This window comes from Danio rerio, chromosome 18 (genome assembly GCF_049306965.1).
Source record: "Danio rerio strain Tuebingen ecotype United States chromosome 18, GRCz12tu, whole genome shotgun sequence".
Taxonomy (NCBI): Eukaryota; Metazoa; Chordata; class Actinopteri; order Cypriniformes; family Danionidae; genus Danio; species Danio rerio.
The window spans coordinates 13,792,484-13,814,683 of NC_133193.1; the positions used below are offsets into that span (position 1 = coordinate 13,792,484).

At 37.3% G+C, this 22,200-nt stretch overlaps 1 protein-coding gene across 5 annotated transcripts in view; it reads right to left on the reverse strand.

The window, feature by feature from the left end:
- si:ch211-1e14.1 overlaps positions 1-22,200 on the reverse strand; it is a 94,034-nt gene that overhangs the window by 70,608 nt on the left and 1,226 nt on the right. For all 5 annotated transcript variants that reach the window (XM_073929903.1, XM_073929900.1, XM_073929902.1 and 2 more), the window contains exon 2: positions 21,566-21,727. In XM_073929903.1, the coding sequence (XP_073786004.1) occupies positions 21,566-21,659 (94 nt within the window). In that variant the 5' untranslated portion in view covers positions 21,660-21,727. The remainder of the gene's footprint in view (positions 1-21,565; positions 21,728-22,200) is intronic.

Sequence of the window (22,200 nt, forward strand, 5' to 3'; positions counted from 1 at the left end):
AGTGGTTTACATAAACAGGAATAAAAGAGACACGTATAAATGAAATAAAAACAAATAATATAAAAACAGATGTAAACAGCGTAAAGGCGTAAAGATTTTTTCATATTCCAAAACACAGATGTATCATATTTTCTTATTTTACTCTGGGACTTACCCATTCTGGTGATCATTCTGACGTCTCTAACAGATACAATTTTTCACCTAGAATTGAAAAGTTAAGCTTTGCAGCTTTAATTACATGCCGCCCAATTTCAATTTCTTCTGGAAGTAAATCGCATGGCCCCTGATTTCTACCCCCTCCCGGGAGTACATCACTTTAGCTAGCCAAACGTAATAAAAGGTATTGATCTCAGCCAGACGCCGGAGACATTAACCCCCCAAAACTTTTAGTTGGAAGTATATCAACAAACTGAAATAAAAGTCTCAGCAACTTCCACCTCATGCGGACTTTAAGGAAAGCAACTTGTTTACATCCTGTTCAGTGCTATCAAATTCCTTTCAGGCAAGTCATTTCGTTCGCCGTTCATCTCGAGCAGTATGCTCAGACATTCTGTCTCACTGGGGAAACATCGAATTCTCCAAAACTGTTTGTCAAGTTTACGATTATATTACATATTTGGAATCACCAATAAAATTAAACAACTGTCTCATATGTTTTGATTCTAAACGTTCAAATCAAACAAAATCTGCATATTTTCAGGTTGCCCCTGCAAGATAATGCACGTGCGCACTCAAAAGTAACAAAATCAGACACCAACCTCATTTGAGGCTGTACATCCTCTGAATAAATGCTTTGTCAGATCACGCTGGTCTTCAGAAGTAATTTAAAACTTGGTCTTGATGGCGAATATCCTCCAGAAATGATAATGACTCTTGGTTTACAAGTTTGTGGGCATATGAGTAGGTAGTTGCTGTCTTGTGATGTGCATTTGACAAGACAGATTGTACCTCGCGTTCGTTTCATACAAATTAAAAAATAAAAAACTTTTGTTTTTAAGAATAGTTGCTTCATTTAAAAGTACAGATTTCAAGCATTAATAATATATATTTTCTTATGTCTGAGGAGCAAGATTCCAGGGTGTTTGTTGACCACAAAAACTGTCGTAAAAACACAAGTCTGGTCCAAGCTTCTCCCACAGAGAATCATAAGTCTATAGCTATCGATGACTGGCTCCTGTACTAGTAGGCAGGGCTTCATTTGCTATCAGACAGTCACACTTTTCCCCATTTAAAACTATACGAGTGACAGGTTGTGTATTCTAGTCTTTGGTGCTATCTAGCATTTTCCAAATCTCCTAGTGCACCTGTAAAAATGTACTTGACGGCTCAGTACTCACTGAGAAATTTATGTGACGTCCTACCTGCTACTTTTCGGATTGAACTACACTGCCTGATTTAAAGGAAGCAGCTGTGAAACACCCAAGTAAGACTACAGCCAAACTCTACTAGCTGCAGACACCAATTACAACACCCTAATGATGTCATTTCCTTCCATTTGCCAAGCTCATTCTGGGGAAACTCATTTGATGGTTGTTGCTATTCCAGAAAAAAGGGTAAAAGAGAAAAAACACAGAAAAGAAACGGTCTGTGGTATTAATTCAAACCCCTTTGCCCACACATGTTTCTGTTTTAAGCTGATCCCATTGCGTGACTGCCTCTGCCTAACGCTGGCACAGACTCCCAGTGAACAGGCCTAATCGAACAATCAAGGCAGAGACTGTGCTGACATTCATTTTTATCTCAGAATGCTTTTATGGAGGGACCACTCGGTTATGTAAGACAAACCAGCTAAAATAACATCGACAACATGCAGAAGTGTTTACTACATCAAATGTCATGGTTTTAGTGTACATTTGCATTCTTTTATATGCTAATACATTCAATTTAAAATAAGAACAAGCTATTTACACTAAATAATAGACGTTATATCTTTTTGTTTTTAAAGAAATTTTTCTTATATTGTAAAAAGCCTACATCGTAACGTCCACAAACCGGGATTGAAGCGTCTTCCTTTATAATTGTTCAGTGGGCGGGGGGGACCACACTCCTACATCAAGTTACAGTCGCTTTGAAAACCGCTCCAATTGATCCACCGTTTTTATGTTGTTAAAATGAAAAAAAAAAAGAACTGGGTGTGTTTATATCACCCTGATATGACGGTCTATACACTATATCTACACACATGTCTGTCCAAACAGCTTAAAAAGTAGATTTTTCACCATAGGTGCCCTTTAATTGCTTCTTCGATGCACCATGATGAAGACGCAAATAATTCTACATCGGTTCAGTAATAATTTTAACCGGTTATTGTGTACTGACATCATTTATCACACATGGCGGTAGCTTACTATGGCAAGGGAGGAGACCGTGAGTAATCAAAACGCTCCAACTACTTAAAAATCAGATAAAACTGTGCACAATTCACTGCTTGTGTGTTTGCTGGACAGTCTTACACTGACGGGGAAGTACATCACAACCCAGCTAGGAAAAAAGGAAAGCCGTAAACCCTCACTCCCTTTTGACCTGCTGGTGTGTTTGTGAGGTAACGTTTTATGTCCTCTCTCGGCTGTTACAACAATAATGCTACTTGTGGATTCAAACGAGTTTGTCTGCAGAGCAAGGCCTAATACCCATTCTATTTTTGTACCCCATACCTCTTCCCCTTGGCCCTTAATACCGAGGTGAAGGGAAAGGGCTTCAAAATTTATCCCTAAGAATTGGGACAGCACACCACCTGCACACGTCATCATTTGTCCTTGTGAGCTCTTGCTTCATATGAGATCAGACGATCGTGACAGCTGTAGCTATTCCAGTTGCTTTATTTTTCAGTATTTATCTTTAGGAAATCACTGAAGGCATATATTATGTTATCAAAACTATCTAGCGTGAAAATGGGATCATAATACTGTGCATTTACACAGTGGCCATATTCATCTATGTGAACACACACACAAAAACACATTAACAACATAGCAGACACTATAAAAAGCTCATTTACAGCCACTAGACTTTTCTGACAGGGTATTCGAGTGAGCCGATTTAATATAACAAAACGTTTTGTCTGTAAAACAACACAGTCAATATTAATTTCCTTTTTATTTCCTGCTGCATTTATGTTTGCACTCATACTGATATTTTGATCATGTATTATATTCCCAGTCTATAAAAGCAATGCAAATGTTTTCAGTTAAAAAACAGCACATAATTTAAAGGTGAATCCTATAATTTAGTCCATAATAATTTTGTGGTAACACTTTACAATAAGGTTCACTAGTTAATGTATTTACTAACATGAACTAATCCTAAACAACACATGTACAGCATTTATTAATCATAATTGAACATTTACTAATGCATTATTAACATCCAAGTCCATGCTTGTTAACATGAGTTAACATGAACCTACAATGAACTACTGTATTTTCATTAACTAACATGAACAAATACAGTAGTAGATGTATTGTTCATTGTTTGTTCATGTTAGTAAATGCATTCATTAACATTAACTAATGAACCTTATTGTAAAGTGTGACCAATTTTGTTTAACGTTTTGGGGCTGTTAATGGTGCATTCACACGGGGCTTCAGCGTCAATGCTTGACAGAGGGCATGTCTGATGTTGAGGCTGACGCGATCATTATATCAGCCAATGAAATTAGTCAGCAATCAGCTACTGTCTGAGCTGGTGTATTTGCATACAGCGATCTGATTGGCTGAAGCTTATGTTGGTGCTTGAAAAGTTGAGAAATCCCAACTTCTGCGAGCAACGCCAGTGAAGCGGTGGCGACGGATCCACAATGCAATTCGGCCATGCCTGACATTACCCATTCATAAGTGAATGGGAAGAGTTGATGCTGACGCCCTGTGTGAATGGGGCGTATGACATTTATTTTTAATCAAAAAAAGTTGTATGATTACATTTACTTTAATCATCAGTTTCAGAAATAAGTCTCATATGCTGATTTACTCAAGAATACATTTTTCCCCTCTTACTGAAGTTTTTTTTTCTAAATATTTTGATGAAATTTTAGCATTTATGTAATCTGCATGCAATCATTTAAAGTATCTTTTTGTTTACTGTTACTTTTGATCCCTTGTTAAACTTGAACGAAATAATAAATTCCCTAAAAATACAAGCAGTGGTGTGAGAGAGCAGCGTGAGGAAGAGAATCGCCCCGTTTGACACAGAACAGAGCTCTGTTGTTTGTCTTATCGACGGCTAAGTGCTTGAGATGACTGAAATTTACCATGTTCAGCCACACATTGAACTACTGCACAGACAGAAAATAATGAGCAAGAGCAGCATAAACACAGCACACCAGTGGCTTTCCACATGTCAGGCAGTCTTATTATTGCAAGCAAAAAGCCTAAGACACTATTCCAAAGTGAAAAGGTACTATTAGTCAAATCCACCTGAACATCTGGTTGAATGAAGCTGACAGTATTTTGAGTAAATTCAGGCTGGAACGTGTAACCTAACATGGCACAAAGGCAGAGCAAAGTCATGTCAGGCAAAATATTTCTCTGATGGTTTCCATTGATCTGACTGAGATCATGTCTGGAGCTGCTAGTCACCATAAACACTGAAGTCTCTCCTGTGCAGCACTGGGCAAAGATGAGAATTTGTTTCAGAACCGGACAATTACCTTTTTTAGTTTGGGTTATTTAGACATATACAAACATATGCTGTAAACTTAAGACCATGGATGGTAGAGCTTTTCCGTTCAGTGCGCCTAAGCTATTGAATGGTCTACCCATCAGCATCAGGAATGCCACTTCTCTGGACTGTTTTAAGAAAGTTCTCAAGACACCTTTTTCCCGTTGCTTTCAATTAAGGTTGATTTTTTTTGTCAATTTAATCATTCAATTTTATTTTTCATATTTTATTGTCTTATTGTGGTGTTTTTACTGTTTTTTTTATTGTTCTGCTTTGTTACTGTTTGCCTTGTATCACTTCAAGCCTGAGAAAAGTGCACTATAAATAAAATGAATATTAATACTTTAAGACCCCACGGACACCCTGTTCATAAAATACCTAATTTGTTCCTTAATTAACATTAAGTTAGTTTAGGTATTAGATTGGGGACGTAGTTGCTAATAAGCAACAACTAGTTAATATAGGGAGAATTGGTCCCTAAAGTGTTACCAAACGTATTCATTTTATTTGACTGGGATTATTCTGTAGAGCAGTGAATCATGCATAAAATGTAATAAACAAGCTACAAGCATAGACAAATGCATCAAATCAAAGATAAAAGTAAACTAAGCAGTGCATGTTTTATGGTTTTGTATATTTAAATTAAAAAAATTCACTACAAAGTCAACTCAACATTGCATGTCTTGTAATGTGATTATTGCGGATACACACATTGCTGAAACTATATATTGTGCAGCCCTATACTCTATCCTGACTAGTTAGGGATTTTTCTTTTAAAAAGTTTACTTACATTTCTATTTCATAAGTAATCATTTAAAATAACATCCAAACAACATCACAAATATTATAAAAATAAATTTGACTTAATAAATGGAGCTTTTGAGCTTTTCAATGACTATGGGCTTGGTATTAAACTCAATTTGAATTGGAATTCCAAAACAAATCAACTGTAAATGGTGTACAACTTTGTTACTGTGTGCGACACTGAAAAAACCCCAAACAAAAACAGCTGTAACTTGTAAACAACTGTAAACCTGATTGAGGAATACCCCAATTGTGAGGAAGATGAGAACAAGAAAAAGAAAGCCAAAGCAACCGTGACAGGAGGAAATGTGGTGACACACATTAACTCAACACTGGGATCATCTCCAGAGAAACAGACTTTTTCATAACTTGCATATTGTGTAATTCACTGGAGGACACTCAAGTTCCCTGTATACCCCCCCACCGCACTCCCCTAGCCTCTTCCAAAGACAGGAAGGCCTTGAAACCAAAGAAGCCCTGAAGACTGTGTCACTGTGAGGGCTTCATGCTCAGTAGACTGAACTCACTGAAGTAAACTTCTGGACTTTTCACTACAAAGCAATCAGACTCCTGTAGAGAGGAGAGAGAAGCAGTGCTCACATTGAAACTACATCAGGCGAGATCTTTTAACAACCTTTCTAAAACACAGCACACGCTGTGATGATCATAAAAGGTTGAGGATAGAGCTAAACAATATATCCGTTCAGGATCGAAATGCAATGTGCACATCAAAGAGTCACATTTTTGCATTATAGTTGCCAGAAGCCACAGTTCAGAACATAGGAAATTTGTGGAGTTACTGCTAATGTTGTCCGGGTCCAAGCGCTCTATCAAACTGTATGGGGAGGTTTATCAAATGATAATAATAAACGTTTAGGAAGCGCTGTAATACTTTCGAAAATGACGATTACATATATATATATATATATATATATATATATATATATATATATATATATATATATATAAATGCAGTTGAAGTCAGAATTATTAGCGCCCCTGAATTATTAGACCGCTTGTTTATTTTTTCCCCAATTTCTGTTTAACAGAGAGAACATTTTTTCAACACATTTCCAAACATAATAGTTTTAATAACTCATTTCTATTAATGGATTTATTTTATCTTTACCATGATGACAGTAAATAACATTTGACTAGATATTCTTCAAGACACTTCTATACAGCTTAAAGTGACATTTAAAGGCTTAACAAGGTTCATTAGGTTAACAAGGCAGGTTAGGGTAATTAGGCAAGTTATTGTATAACGATGGTTTGTTCTGTAGATTATCGAGTAAAAATATAGCTTAAAGGGGCTAATAATTTTGTCATTTAAATGGTGTTCAAATAATTAAAAACTGATTTTTCTAGCCAAAATAAAACAAATAAGACTTTATCCAGAAGAAAAAATATTATAAGACACTGTGAAAATGTCCTTGCTCTGTTAAGCATCATTTGCTAAATATTTTTTAAAAATATAAAAAAAAATTTGAATAATAATTTGAATAATGCTAATAATTCTGTCTTCAACTATATATATCCATGCCTAATATCAGAAGACCAGAAAGTGATCAATTTGTATAAAATGGTAAAATATTGGTGTTTGTGATGATGCAAGTATAGAGACTGTTGTGTACACCATGACTTTATATGTGTGATATGACTGAAAAATAATATTTTTTCAATTCAAATGAGTAGTGGCTTGAACCCGCAAACAGTATTCCTCACGTCATGACTTAACAAGCGGACAGCTCGACTGTCGGAAAAATCAATCACAATTATTTTGGTCATAATTGTAATCATGATTAATTAAAATGATTATCTGTGGGCCATATGACCCACAAGATTTACAGATATATGGTAAGTTCATTCCACTTAAATTTACTGACGTCTGCTGTTTGTTCTTTCTACTTATTTAAAATGAACTGAAACAACACAACTTAATTGGTTTTAAGTTCATTCCACTTAAATTTCTTACATTAACTTGTTCAATTTGTGTCGGGACCACAGGAATGGATTGTGTGGAATCTTACAGTTTTTACAGTGTAGTGTTTACATGACCTGGAGGTTTTTCAATATTCTTTGTCCTTACTTTTGATACAATCATTTTAATTGCATTTCAAAAGTGGTAAATTAATTCACCATAAACGTGGCTGTGCTCAGATGTAGCCATCTGCTCCCAGAGAGATGATCCAGACGTGTGCTGAACCGTACAGATATGTGAGCCCAATGCAATATGGACATCCATGTCAGCCTTCTGTCAGTTTACCTCAACTGACTTCGCAACACTGACGCATTAGGCAAAAAACACATTAGTAAATTATAGCTGACATGTGGGTGAATTTGGCACATTTTATAGATTGCATTTAATGGGGCCAAGTTTACGGTGCAAAAAGGAAATGCCGATATGATGCTAATCAATCTGCAGCAAAGTTACATTCAAAACAAAGACAAGGAGATGAATGATGTATCATTATATAGATCTGTGGTGGAGGTCAACGAGGAATGGGTGGTCTAAAATAACCTGACTGATATTGTAATGGCACTGACACGAGCCCAGCAGTGCTATCTCAGCCTCACAGGCCTCCATTCACTCAGTTGCTTTGACTAAAACCGAAAATAGAGCTCTCTTATCTTTGGGTGTCAGTTTAAATGACTGCTCTACAGAACAATCCATAGGAAACGTTCACCACAAGTTCATTTTTCATTCATTCATTTTCTTTTTGGCTTAGTCCCTTTATTAATCTGGGGTCGCCACAGAGGAATGAACCTCAAACGTATCCAGCATATGTTTTACGCAGCGGATGCCCTTCCAGCTGCAACCCAACACTGGGAAACACCTATACACTCTTGCACACACTCATATACACTACAGCCAATTTAACTTATTCAATTCACCTGTACCACATATTTTTGGATTGTGGGGGAAACCAGAGCACCCGGAGGTCCATTTTTTTACTCATAAATTGAACCGTACCTTAGGGCTTATCAAATTTTCTCAAAAGGGATGGATATGGTCAACAACAATACTCAGTTGGTACTGATGGGCCCAAAGTGTGCAAAGAAAATATCCCACACACCATTATACCATCACATCAGCAGCCTGAACTGGATGTCTGAATCCATGGATCCATGCTTTCATGTTGTTGATGCCAAATTCTGACTCTACCATCCGAACGTTGCAGCAGAAATCAAGACTCATCAGACCAGGCAACGTCCAGTTTTGGTGAGCCTGTGCAAATTTTAGCCTCAGTTTCCTGTTCTTAGCTGGGAGGAGTGGCACCAGGTGTGGTCTTCTGCTGCTGTAGCCCATCTGCCTTAAGGTTGGATGTTTTGTGTGTTGTGAGATGCTCTTCTGCATACCTTGGTTGTAACGAGTGGTTATTTGAGTTACTGTTGCCTTTCTATCAGCTTGAACCAATCTGGCCATTCTGACCATTCTGATGCTCAGTGTGAACCATGTCTACATGCCTACAAGTATTGAGTTGCTGCCATGTAATTGGCTGATTAGAAATTTGTGTTTACGAGCAGTTGGACAGGTGTACCTAATAAAGTGGCCAATGAGAGAACAGGTTCAGAGTAAATTATTTCTGTTCAACCAAATTAAATAGCAAAAGGATTGTAAAGTTTAAAAGGTAACCCTTTACAATGAGGTTTCAATAGCAAATGTTGGTTAATTGAATAAAATCAACAGTTAGAAAACCCAGATGCATTAGTTACTATGGTATCAGTAAAAAAGGAAAAGTTATAAACCCCATTTAAAAAAAAAAAAAAAAACGATTGACTTTTAATCAGATTATACCCATTTTAAAAGCATTATTAGACATTTACTAGGCTGCATGTTAGCGCAGTGAGTAGAACTGTTGCCTCAAAGCAAGATGGTCGCTGGTTCGAGCCTCGGCTGGGTCAGTTGTCATTTCTGTGTGGAGTTTGCATGTTCTCTCTGTGTTCCCATGGGTTTCCTCAGGGTGCTCCGGTTTCCCCCACAGTCCAAAGACATGTGCTATAGGTGAATTGGGTAAGTTAAATTGTCCATAGTGTAAGAGTGGGAATGAGTGTGTATGGATGTTTCCCAGTGATGGTTTATATATGCTGGATAAAATATATGCTGGATAAGTTGGCGGTTCATTCCGCTGAGGCGACCCAAGATTAATAAAGGGACTAAGCTGAAAAAAAAAATGAATAAATCAATGAATTAGACATTAACTAAGAATTAATTAAAGCTTTTGATGTTTTTATTGTGAATTTATTTAGTTAAATTAACTAATGCTAACTTATTGGATATATGATCAATAAAACTAACCAATTAAGTCATGAATTTTCTTAAAAAGTACTTTGTATTAGTGTATATATATTTTGTGCAAGTGTATTATTACAATAAATAGAATTATTGAAATATTATGACTCATGTGCAATTGTGCATATATTTCCAAAGCACACTGTAAAAAATGCTGGGGTGCTGGATAAAACTTAAAAATAAAAGATGTTAAATTAAAGAAATTTACAGTTAAGGAAATTTCTGTAATTTATTGACCGCTATTCTACGGAGCTGCTGGGGAAAAAAATTTACAGATTTTTTTTTTTACAGTGCATATTTAAAGAAAAAAAAAGTGATTTTTCAAACAATGTCAATAGGGCTATTCTTAAAAAATAAATAAATTAAATAAATATGTAAATAAATAAAAAAATAAACAAACTAATAAATAAACAATCTTATCTTATCCGCAACGGTAGTCATAATGATTACATTTTTAACCAAAATCAGTTAGCTATGGTCAGACTGAATGTCTTATGTGATTAAGTTTGCTTTGCTTTGTTTTGATGAAAATCATAATGAAGAAAAGCTGTTCACACAAAAATATGCTTCCAAAAAAACAAAAAAGACACAAGCTGTCTTCTCTGAAAAAAAAAATCAAATAAAAAGAACAGGACAACTGATTCTTTTCATTAAAGACAAATGCAGATCATCTTTATTTTTGACACTTTGCTGGCTGAGGGGAACCTGTCAACACTGCATGCTAGAAACAAGCAGTAAAAACTCACTATGGATGTCAATACATACCAGAGCTTTTAGATTTCTGCACGTCAACAAAAGCCATAAAATGAGAAAAAAAACTGTTCAATGAGCTTAAAAATCTGTGAGACTGTGGAAAACTACCTTGTTAAAGGGGTTTTACCTTTTTAAAAAAGGCAAATTACTTGCAGATGTTTTAAAACAAAGCCTTCTGCACACTTTTTTACAACAATGAGAACAAAATGTTTTCATTGCAACTAATTAACATGAAAGTAAGTAAACAAATAGTAAATGTGACAAAAGTAAACAGATGTACAGGGAGGCTAACCAAGTACAACATCATGAAGTAACAATATCTTTTGTTTACAAATATTCCTCGCTGCAGCTTGTAGCGCAGTGATGTCATGCATGCAATACATCCTCATGCACATTGAAGTGTGCATGCGCAATGTAGTGTACTGTAATGTAATGTGTATTTGTATAGCGCATTTATTGTGTATGGCCATACACCCAAAGCACTTCACAATCATGAGGGGGTCTCTCCACACCACCACCAGTGTGCATCATCCACTTGGATGATGCGACGGCAGCTACAGGACAAACGGCACCAGTGCGCTTACCACACACCAGCTATTGTTGGAGTGAAGAGACAGTGATAGAGCCAATTTGGTGGATGGGGATGATTGGGAGGCCATGATCGTAAGGACCGATTGAGGGCCAGGATACCGGGATTACACCCCTACTCTTTACGAGAAGTGCCATAGGATTTTTAATGACCACAGAGTCTGGACCTCAGTTTAACATCTCATTCGAAAGACGGCGCTCACTGACAGTTTAGTGTCCTTTTCACTTTTACTGGGGCACTAGAACTCAAACAGCCCACAGTTTGAGCGCCCCCTGCTGGCCTCACTATCACCACTTCCAACAGCAACCTAGCTTTCCCATGTGGACTACCTTCCAGGTACTGACCAGGCTCAGCCCTGCTTAACCTCAGTGAGTAACCGGTCTTGGGCTGCAGGGTGATATGGCTCTGGCAAACCATGTATGCAAGCACGTTGTTCATTATGTAGACATTGTAACCCACATGCTTACTGTGATGGCTGGATTTAGGGTTGGCGTTGGTGTAGACATAAAGCCATGGTCACACTGCACTTTTCGCCCCATAGACTTCCATTCATATACATGCAAATGTGGTGAACCAGAAACGTAAGCTTATGCGACAAGTTTCGCAGTTGGAAAGTACAAGCTTGGCGAACTCTGACCTGTGAAATTGCCTAATAAGACCAATCGAAGATCAAAATATGACCTCTCTCTGTACTGAATATTAAAATATGGACCGCACTTTTTTTAATACGTCTAATCATCTTGTTTGTTGTCCCTTTTCACAGCAATGTATGACAGAATTTTCCAAACTCTAGTGTGACCGCAGCATCAGACTCAGGGTGCCTTCACACCTACACTTTTGTTTCGGAACGCATCTCGTTTGCCCAGTTAGCTTGGTTCGTTTGGCATATGTGAACAGGGCAATCGCGCTCTGTTCCGCGCCAAAGTAATCGCTCCGAGATCGCTTGAATGAGGTGGTCTCGGCTCGATTGAAACGAACCCTGGAGCTGTTCGATTGCAGTGAGAAAGCGATCTGATCCGAGCGCAGTTATATCGCAGTGTTTTGTGGATATGTAATAGGCTTACGGGTTTATGAAGAGAGAATTATGACTAGGTCGGGAAGTTTCGCGAGTCTCCGTATGCCCGCAAACGAGTGATGATCTCCCGGTAATCTCGCATCTCCCTCCCGGTCCTCAAATAGGCATCGTCACGCACCCTTCTCACCCCTCCCCACCGTGTCTCTCCTCAGACACATCGCGCGCGTGCACCCTGTCAACCACCACCAAACCACCACCTCTCCTGACAGCTTAGCGGGACGCTGCAAAATAAACCCTGACACTCTGACCAATGTAAGGAGAGTTTACTCGCACGTGACTTGTTTTAGCTCTTTTGGTCCGATTAGAAACTTTGCAGTGTGAAAGCGAACCGCTTCAAGAGCAAAGAGCAACAATGTAACATTTGTAATCTCTGTTTCGGAACAACTGAATCGATTCACAGGTGTGAAAGCACCCTCAAACTCAACTCCTGGAGAGCCGCAGCTCTGCAGTTTTTCTCCAAGCCAATCAAATACCGCTGACCCATCTAATCAAGGTGTTCAAGACTACTAGAACTAGTGGTTAGGGTTGGGAAAAAAACTGCAGAGCTGCGAATGTGATAAAAAAAGATGTGTTTTTGGGGTAGATCCTGTTGTGACATTACACTTGGTTGAGTTGCTCTCCAAAGACTTACCATTAGTTTAAAATCTCATAATTTTTAACGCATATAAAAAAAAAACCTAAAATGGGTTCGAATTTGGGATTTTTGTGGTCTGGATACACTTCAAGCTAAATCAAAGTATCAAAAAAAATTGTAGTTTCATTTCTAACAAAATTAGAACAAAATACAGTTATTTTGAAGGCTTAAAACAGCATAAAAAAACTGTTTTGCTCCTGGTAAACTCTTTGCCCTACCATTAATCTGTGATGATTATGTAATAGGTGAGTGTAGCTCTGAGACTCCACCTTCTGTTATTAAAACCTTCAGGATTCTTAAGAGCAGAAAATTGCTGCAAAGCTATTTTGAACATTTTTTTTTTTTTTTTACCCTAAACAAGAACGAACTTTCAGAACAATAGATTTACTTTGCATGCAAGTAATCCTTAATTGACCTGACCTTGCCCACAAGCTCTGTGCATTCCCTATTTCCGAAGCCAAATCAGTATCCATACCACACACACAAACAACTCCTCCTCAACAAATGCAAAGGTTCACCATCAAAGCAGCTGGAATCCAACCGTCCCGTTTTCTCAATGGGACTTTGTTCGCTTGTCCAGCAGCCAGTGGCCTCAGCATCCAGCTCCTGTGGCTTTTGATGGTCCCGGCGTATTGATCTGTTCCCAGTCCCAGAGGCGATGAATAATGAATGCACTCATTGTCATCCCTCACAGATCAGGTTTCACTTGTAAAAGAGGCAACACTTGTAATTAGCCAGTTGTGCACAGAACTTCATGCATTCGCAAAAAACTTCATGGCTCTTCAGGAGGCTCTGACAGCCTGTGTGTCCTTTTGAGAGAGCTTTTCATTTACAAGAATAAGTAGGGCTGCACCTGGCTGATAATGAATACAGTACTCTCATCTCTGCCTGAAGAACATCCTTTTACGCACAAGTTGCCATTGGTGACAAGTCAACAAAAGGATTCTTTCAAAGCCAAATACACAAATGCTTACTCCCATGTATAATTATGTTAACATTATGTTAATATTAATCTAATTATAAATATTAACAACATAAAGTATGTTGCGGGCGGGGCAGTGGCGCAGTAGGTAGTGCTGTCGCCTCACAGCTAGAAGGTTGCTGGGTCACTGGTTCGAACCTCGGCTCAGTTGGCGTTTCTGTGTGGAGTTTGCATGTTCTCCCTGCCTTCGCGTGGGTTTCCTCCGGGTGCTCCGGTTTCCCCCACAGTCCAAAAACATGTGGTACAGGTGAATTGGGTAGGCTAAATTGTCCGTAGTGTAAGAGTGTGTGTATTTGAGAATGTGTGTGTGGATGTTTCCCAGAGATGGGTTGCGGCTGGAAGGGCAAAAACTTGCTGGATAAGTTGGCGGTTCATCCCGCTGTGGCGACCCCGGATTAATAAAAGGGACTAAGCTGACAAGAAAATGAATGAATGAATGAAAAGTGTTGCATTAAGGGCTTGACATTAAAAGGAACACATCCCTTTACTGCATTTTACAACTAACCTAGGGTAAAACTGTTGAGTTTTACCACTTTTTAATCCATTCAGCCGAGTCTGGAAAGAGCACTTTTAGCTTAGCTTAGCACAAATCCTTGAATTGGATTAGACCATTAGCATCTTGGTCAGATAAAAAAGAAAAAAGAGTTTTGATTATTTTCCTATGTAAAGTTTGACTTTAGTTACAGCCAGTGTTCTTCTTTTTTTGTAGCTTAGCTTAGCATACATAACTGAACTGGATTAGACCAGGGGTGTCCAAACTCAGTCCTGGAGGGCCGGTGTCCTGGAGAGTTTAGCTCCAACCCTAATCAAACACAGGTGTGTTAAAGCAAGTTGGAGCTAAACTCATAAGGACACCGGCCCTCCAGGACCGAGTTTGGACACAACTGGATTAGACTATTAGCATCTCGATTTAATAAGAAAGAGAAAGAGAAACTCCTATTTAAATGTGGACATCATTTACACCTTGTACTCCTTTTTTGTACTTTTACTTTTGAAATTCTAGCCCCTTTACACATACAGACGTTTCTGGAAAATTATTAGCAATTTTCCGGAAAGGTCAGTATGTGTGAACAGGCCCTTTTTTAAAATACCGGTAATTTGCCGGAATGCTGCGATGTGTGAACGCAGGAAGAAGAGTGCCTAAAGAGCGTTCACACTTGGAACATGCTGACATGAGACGTCTACTCCAGCCAATCAGAACATTCAGACGCATTCACATCTGTGCTGTTTATAAAAACAAAACCCTTGGAATATTTTTCCAGACACATGTAGCTGCTAGATGTCTGTCATATATTGTTTCTATCTTCCTTCTTAATACCAACTGTGTAAAAGATTATCATTAAAGTGCTTATGGTAAGCAGTTGTTTGTTTACCTTCAAGCTCTGCTTCCTTCCTTCCTTGACGCGTGTGCATGTGAAGCAGCCGGTAACACACACATATTATGTGCATCTCGACATGTTCCTGCATATGTTTTCATCGAAGTTGTTCACAATACTCATCCATCCACAGAGTTTGTAATGTAGTCAAATGTTTACAAATACAAGCTCAGCTGTTAAGAGCTCATTTCTGGTTAATGATGTCAGAATTTATCGATATTTTGGAATGGATGTGTGAAAAATTCTGTAATGTTCTTGCCTGTTTTACCTGTGAACAGCGCTTTTTTGAATTTACAGGTAAAGTTGTTCTGGAAATTTTCTGGATATTTACCCGTATCACTGTGTGAAGAGGGCTTAGAAACGATGCTACTGGTCTAATCCGATTCTATTATTTATTCTAAACAAAGCTAAAAATGCTACAAATTCAGAGATTTGCTGAATGGATTTAAACAATAGTAAAACTAAACTCTTTAACTCTTAGGTGTAAAATTTGCCTATCTCCAAAAAAAAACCTTTAACACCATAATGATATGACAATGATGATGCCAGGTAACTTGTCATTGTGTTTTTTAGCCTTACTTGGAAAAAAAATGAAGTGAAAATGACTTCAAATACCATAAAAGCCAAAAAAAAAAAAAAAAAAAAGTGTCTGAAAATGCTTCACTCAATTGGGAACCATTTATTGGACCACTTGAGCCACTTAATACTTTCATTCATTCATTTTCTTTTCAGCTCAGTTCCTTTATTAATCTGGGGTCGCCACAGTGGAATGAACCGAACTTATCCAGCATATGTTTTATGCAGCGGATGCCCTTCTGGCCGCAACCCAGTACTGGTAAACACCCATACACTCCCATTCACACACATACACCAAGGACAATTTAGCTTACCCAATTCCCATTTCATACAGAACTAATCAAATAATGCTTGTTTCACAGTGAAGCTTCTGCTTGTTTTAAAAGCTTAATAGACTTGAGCTAACATCTGCCAACCCTATCTGGCATGGGGAAAAAGGCCACATGGATCCGTGGGGCCCAGTGACATATCCCAATGTACAGAAATTACTGCAATGTACAAACATCACTACTGCTTATCATTTAAAATAAATCCTCAATCATAACCATAATAACTAAACTTCTAATAACTAAACTAATTTTGACAATTTAAAGTCTGTGAAGATGTGGTGTGCTATTCCGTTCCAAATCAATCAAATATACAATTCTTGCAAGAACTCAATCTCCTAGAATTATCTAAAAGTGAGTTATTTCAAAAAAATCTGGTAGTAGACTTACAATCACCAAGACTGTAAAGAATGCAGGGTTCCACATAATTCATTGATGTTGTCCAAACACAAAGTTAACTTAACACTTTTAACAAATTTATGTAGATTGAACAAAAAAATCAATATGTCCCAATGAAATCTCAAGAATTGTGTTGGTTCAGCTCATTTTAAATAAGTAGTTTGAGCAAGTAAAAAAAAATATATTTTTGAGTGAAGTGCAACCTAGCATTACTGCTCAAAAGACTTTAAAAGCCAAAAATCACCTGGCAACCATTCAATGCACCCTAGAATCCTAGTGCCAGGTTAGATTGTGGTTATTAATTGAATTGTGTTACAATTTAATTTACATATTTTTGGATTTTATTTTTCATATCACACTCAAAAAAAATAGACTTTTGCTGCTTGTTCAAACTGCTCATTCAAATTGAGCTGAAACAACACACTTCTTAATCGTTTTACTTAATTGTTTTATGTTCTATCCACTTAAATTTGTTGAAAAAATAAAAACTATGTCAAAGCAAGCCATCTCTATCGTCCGGCTGGGAGCTTGGGACTATCCGTTTGTTAAGTCATGATGTTTCGGTGACGTATAGAATACCATTTACAGGTCCAAGCTACTACTCATTCATATTGAGAAAATATTCATTTATGACTAATGAATTCTATATAAAATTATAGTGTACACATCATTCTCTGGGCTTGCTGCATCACAAATACCAAACTTTGAACAATTAAAAAAAAATTGTATCCCCTTCTGGTCATCTGATATTAGGGAAGGATAAATATTGGACAAGGAAGCCGCTTCACATGCCGTCACACTTAACAAGCAGATTACAAAACACGAAATAAGCATGTACCCACATAAACTCGCTGTCCTCAAGCTTTAAATTAAAATGAGGCATGTGTTACTAGGGTACTCCATGAATAAGCAGCTCTGGTCTAATGGCTCCGCCTACCACACTCTTCTGCAGTGGACCACCAACATGTGCTCAATATATTGTAGTATACAGTCAGCTCTTTGTCACAGGTCTGTTTAATGCCATTGATGTTAATAGCCTCTCCCCTCATTTCTACTTGGGGAAAAAAAAAACCTGACCTAGATCACAGCTCCAAGATGAAGTATAAAAGTGATTATGTTGAACTATGTAAATGTCTCTTTATGTACAGACACAAAAGAATGAGGTTAATCACTGTCTGTCGCATCTATTTACTGATGCATGGTACATCACACACAAAAATAAATAATACAACCTTTTGATCATATATTAAAACAACTAAATTAATTCTGATTTTGATTAAAAATGCATGATTCAAATGATTCATCAGAAGCAACAAAAAATAATAATAAAAAAACAGCTCACTTTAATACCAATCTCATGCTCTCCATCTTTCAGTAACACTACAGAACTGACGCTTATATCAAGTTGTGACTGACAGATCGAGACTGAATAAATTGATGCAACAGACTGACCCAATTGGTTTTCATGACACATTTTGATCCATTTGAATGTGAGAAGTCTCGATGACGTCTCCTGTTTTAAAAAGTAGGTCATCACACTCATGCTTTTCCAAATCTAAGTGCATTTTTATCTTTGACAAAAGAAGACATTAAGAAATGTATCTGCCCAACTATTTTGCTTCAATGTTGATATTATAATATTAATAATATTGATACAGGTATATATACAAAATATACATCACTGAAAGTCATACACATTTGAATCGACGAGGTTAAATCCATTATAAAAAAAACTTTTACTTAAGGGTGAACTATCTCAGTATATATAAAAAAAACACTATATCATGTTTCTTTTGAACATCCAGAATAGATGTCATCAAGTCTTGTTATCAATCCCAGTTGTAAGAGCAACAAATAATAACTTGACTTCTAGTTAATCATTTGGAAAAGTGGCAGAAAGTAGATTATTTCGACAATTCATCTGTTAAACTGCATCCCAATCATCACAAATACTGCACAAGACCTATTGGAACCCGCATGGAGCCAAGATTTTCACAGAAAACAGTTAAGTTTGGTGAAGGAAAAATCGTGGTTTATGGTTGCATTCAATATGAGGGTGTTCGAGAGATCTGCAGAGTGGATGGCAACATCAACAGCCTGAGGTATCAAGACATATGTGCTGCCCATTACATTACAAATCACAGGAGAGAGCAAAATCTTCAGTAGTAGCGCTCCTCAAGCTTCAGCCTCCACATCACAGTTTAAAGAAGCAAAGAAGGTCAAGGTGCTCCAAGATTGGCCAGCCTAGTCACCAGACATGAACATTATTGAGCATGTCTGGGGTAAGATGAAAAAGGAGGCAATAAAGATGAATCCAGAGAATTTTGAACTCCTGCAAGAGCCCTGCAAGTCATGAGAGTCCTGCAAGAACGCTTTCTTTGCCATTCCAGATAACTTTATTATCAAGTTATTTGAGACTCTGTAGAGATGTATGGATGCAGTCCTCCAAGCTCATGGGAGTCATACACAATATTATTTCTTTTTCGACTGCACCATGACTTTATATTCTTTACTGTACATTATTTCTGTTAAGTGACAAGACTTCTGTTCAAGAAAAGTCAGACCTAACTGTCATAATGAAATAATTAAAAATCAAGGCATGATCATATTTTATTTTGGTAAAATAATTGTAATCTAGAGGCCTCCTACAGTATAAGCCATTTCTGATACCAAATAATCAACTAGAAGTCAACTTATTATTTGTTGTTCCTAAAACTTGGATAGGAGACAAGACTTTTGTCAGGTAGTGTAAATGGACTGTCAACACCACACACTCTCAATGAAAACTGCATATTTTTAAATCTTCAGCACATAAAGGCAGGTAATAATGCAACCTAGCACTCAAGTTTACTCCGACAGCTGATCTACGATGATCTATTGAATGAATGAGCAACAATTTAAAATAAAGCAAATAAGAAACTTCAATAAGAATTGACAACACAAAACTAATGATTTCAGTCGTTTAAGCATATTTATAAGTATAAGCAGTTTTTGGCTCATAATTATCCGAACCAGCATACAGAGTCAGTGTGCTTCACTTAAAGCACAGGTGTCAAACTCAGTTCCAAAAGGGCCGCAGCTCTGCACAGTTTAGTTCCAACCCTAATTAAACACACCTAATCAAACTAATTGAGTCCTTCAGGCTTGTTTGAAACCTACAGGTAAGTGTGTTGGAGCAGGGTTGGAACTAAACTGTGCAGGGCTTCGGCCCTCCAGTAATTGAGTTTGGCACCCCTGACTTAAAGCATTAGTTAGAAAGCTAACCCCTGTTAAAAAAGTAGTGCCCTGCAACTTATCAAAAGAACAAAATAATGCTGTTTGACATTTCTCATAATCAAAGTAATAAGGCTGCTGTTCTACAGTTAAACACTCATTAAAACATCTGATCAATATTGTCAATTGTGGCAAGTATACAAACAAATATTGACTCTATGCTATTAAATGTACACCAAATGACAACATATTGAATTCAAAGCTTTAGATCAGGTGTTCTCAACCAATGGGTCTCCGTGATCCTGCAGGTAGGCCACAAGATAGCTTAAAATTACCAAATTATACAAAAATTTGGAGATTTCATTATTAATATGCTATATTAAAATGATTAAAGTAATGCACTTTCCCATGTTCACTGATTGATTACTTCAAACTCAGCACAAAAACAGCCTCATAATCACATCTGCAGCTAGTACACATAAGTCTGTTCTTTAACTAACTATGCGTGAAGTGAAAGTAAAAGTCTCTCTCTCAGTATTTTTGTGTGAACTATTTAATATATCCACATACAGTAGTTGTCCAAATCAACGTCCTGTGAGTGTTTTATAACGAAAAAGCACCCATACAGGAGGATATAGCGAGGCTCAATGTGTTTCTGCTATAGAATGTAAAATAAAGTTGTATATGAGCTTCAGACATGCTCTAGCGGAGGTGTTCACTGTTCCTGTTAGAGATCTTCCAATAATATCAAGCTGCAAACTCAACCGCCATTAGATTGACGCTTTAGATTTAGGGTGTTTTACTGTATTTTACATTTGTCTGTATAGTTTTAAATAATAGATATTGATTAGTAGTTTTTCAGTCAGTCCAGTTTAAAGCAGAAGCTGACCTTTTGCAATATCCCTGTTGACCTGTGGTTTCTTTCATAGATCGATTAATAAATAAAGGTTTAAATGAGCATTTCATACAAACATTTTAGAGAAAACGTCAGACAGGTGGGCCTTCGAAAAATGATTGGAGAAAGAGTGGGCCCTTAAATAAAAATGGTTGAGAACCCCTGATTTAGATCATTCTGTATGACGCGAGTCTCTTAGTTAAAAAAAATCTACTTTCTATCTTTGTTTACAACATACAAAAATAATTAAAAACTGTCACTAACCATTCAACTGCATCTCAACTCATAGCTTCAAGTCTTAAATTCTTCATTTTCAAATTGAGTCAGTCACAAAGTATATGGGGGGAAAAGTACAAGGAAATACAAAATTCTAATTTCCAGTATTATTGTATATAGTTATGATGATAGCAAAATGAACTTTCTAAAAATGGAAAAAAATATTCTGTTTATAATAAGTTGTTTTTGATATGCAATAGTTATCTAAAAGCTAATCAAGATAAACATCTGCCGACCACAGTGTATTTTGCAGGAAACTTGCAGCTGTCAATAACCAAAAAATTATCAAACAACTTAAAAAGCAAGATAAAACACACACAAACTATTCAACAAATGAAAAATATTGAGGAAAGATTAATATTTTAATAATAAAAACTCCTAAGTAAAAGGTTTTACAATAATCAACCACAAGAAAATGAAAACCCCACAGCTAAGAAGTGTTCACATCTAGTTTTTTATTTTTATTTTTATAATTTGTCATCATGCTATTATTCACAAAACACCTGACTCAGAACCTGACCTGTTTTCAGTTTCACCATGATGTGAGGAGGAATTGTTTAAGAGAAACACACACCTCCCTCAAACTTTGCATGGTATTAGAGCAGTTTTAAAGGTCTCTCGCTAAAGGCTAAACTCCCGTCATCTTGCCAATAAACACATCCAGTTACCGGATGCTGATCGCTGATCTCAAACGAAGCAGACCATGACATCACTTACCTGCAGCAGGTGAATCAGCGATCACCACGGAGACGAGCATCAGCAGCGCGCACGCGGTGACCTGACGACGTCCCTCCATCATTACACCCTCCATTTACTGAAACTCATGTTTCTTCCAAGGTGATCCGAGGAGATTCCACGCGTTTCACTAGTCGCCGTGAACTGCAGCAGACGAAAACAATACCACTGTTATATAGGTCATACTTTTCAGTGCTATTTTTTCAGCATGTCTTCATGAACACTCCTCTGACCAGATCTAACGATTTAATCACAAACCGAATAAACTGCATCTTGCACGTTAGGAAAAGTCTAAATTTAAATCACAGCTGTAGATTTTAACCACTGAAAAGCATTGCCATGCTGACGGAGTGACGCTCGTGCAGAGCGCGGACAGCACGGTTCCTTTTGTTCCTTAACTTGTCCGAATCATTTCAACGACTCGGTTCTTTAGAACAATTCGTTTCAAAGAACGAGGCGCAATTACGTCATCGAGTTGTCTGTCACTCATTCCATCGTGACAAACATTTCTTATATAGGCACTCACAGGTGTTCATTACATTTTTGTGAATAAGTTTTACAAATTAAGGATATCTGATGTAAATTACGAGCAGTTTGTGTTGCATTAATGTTTTTAT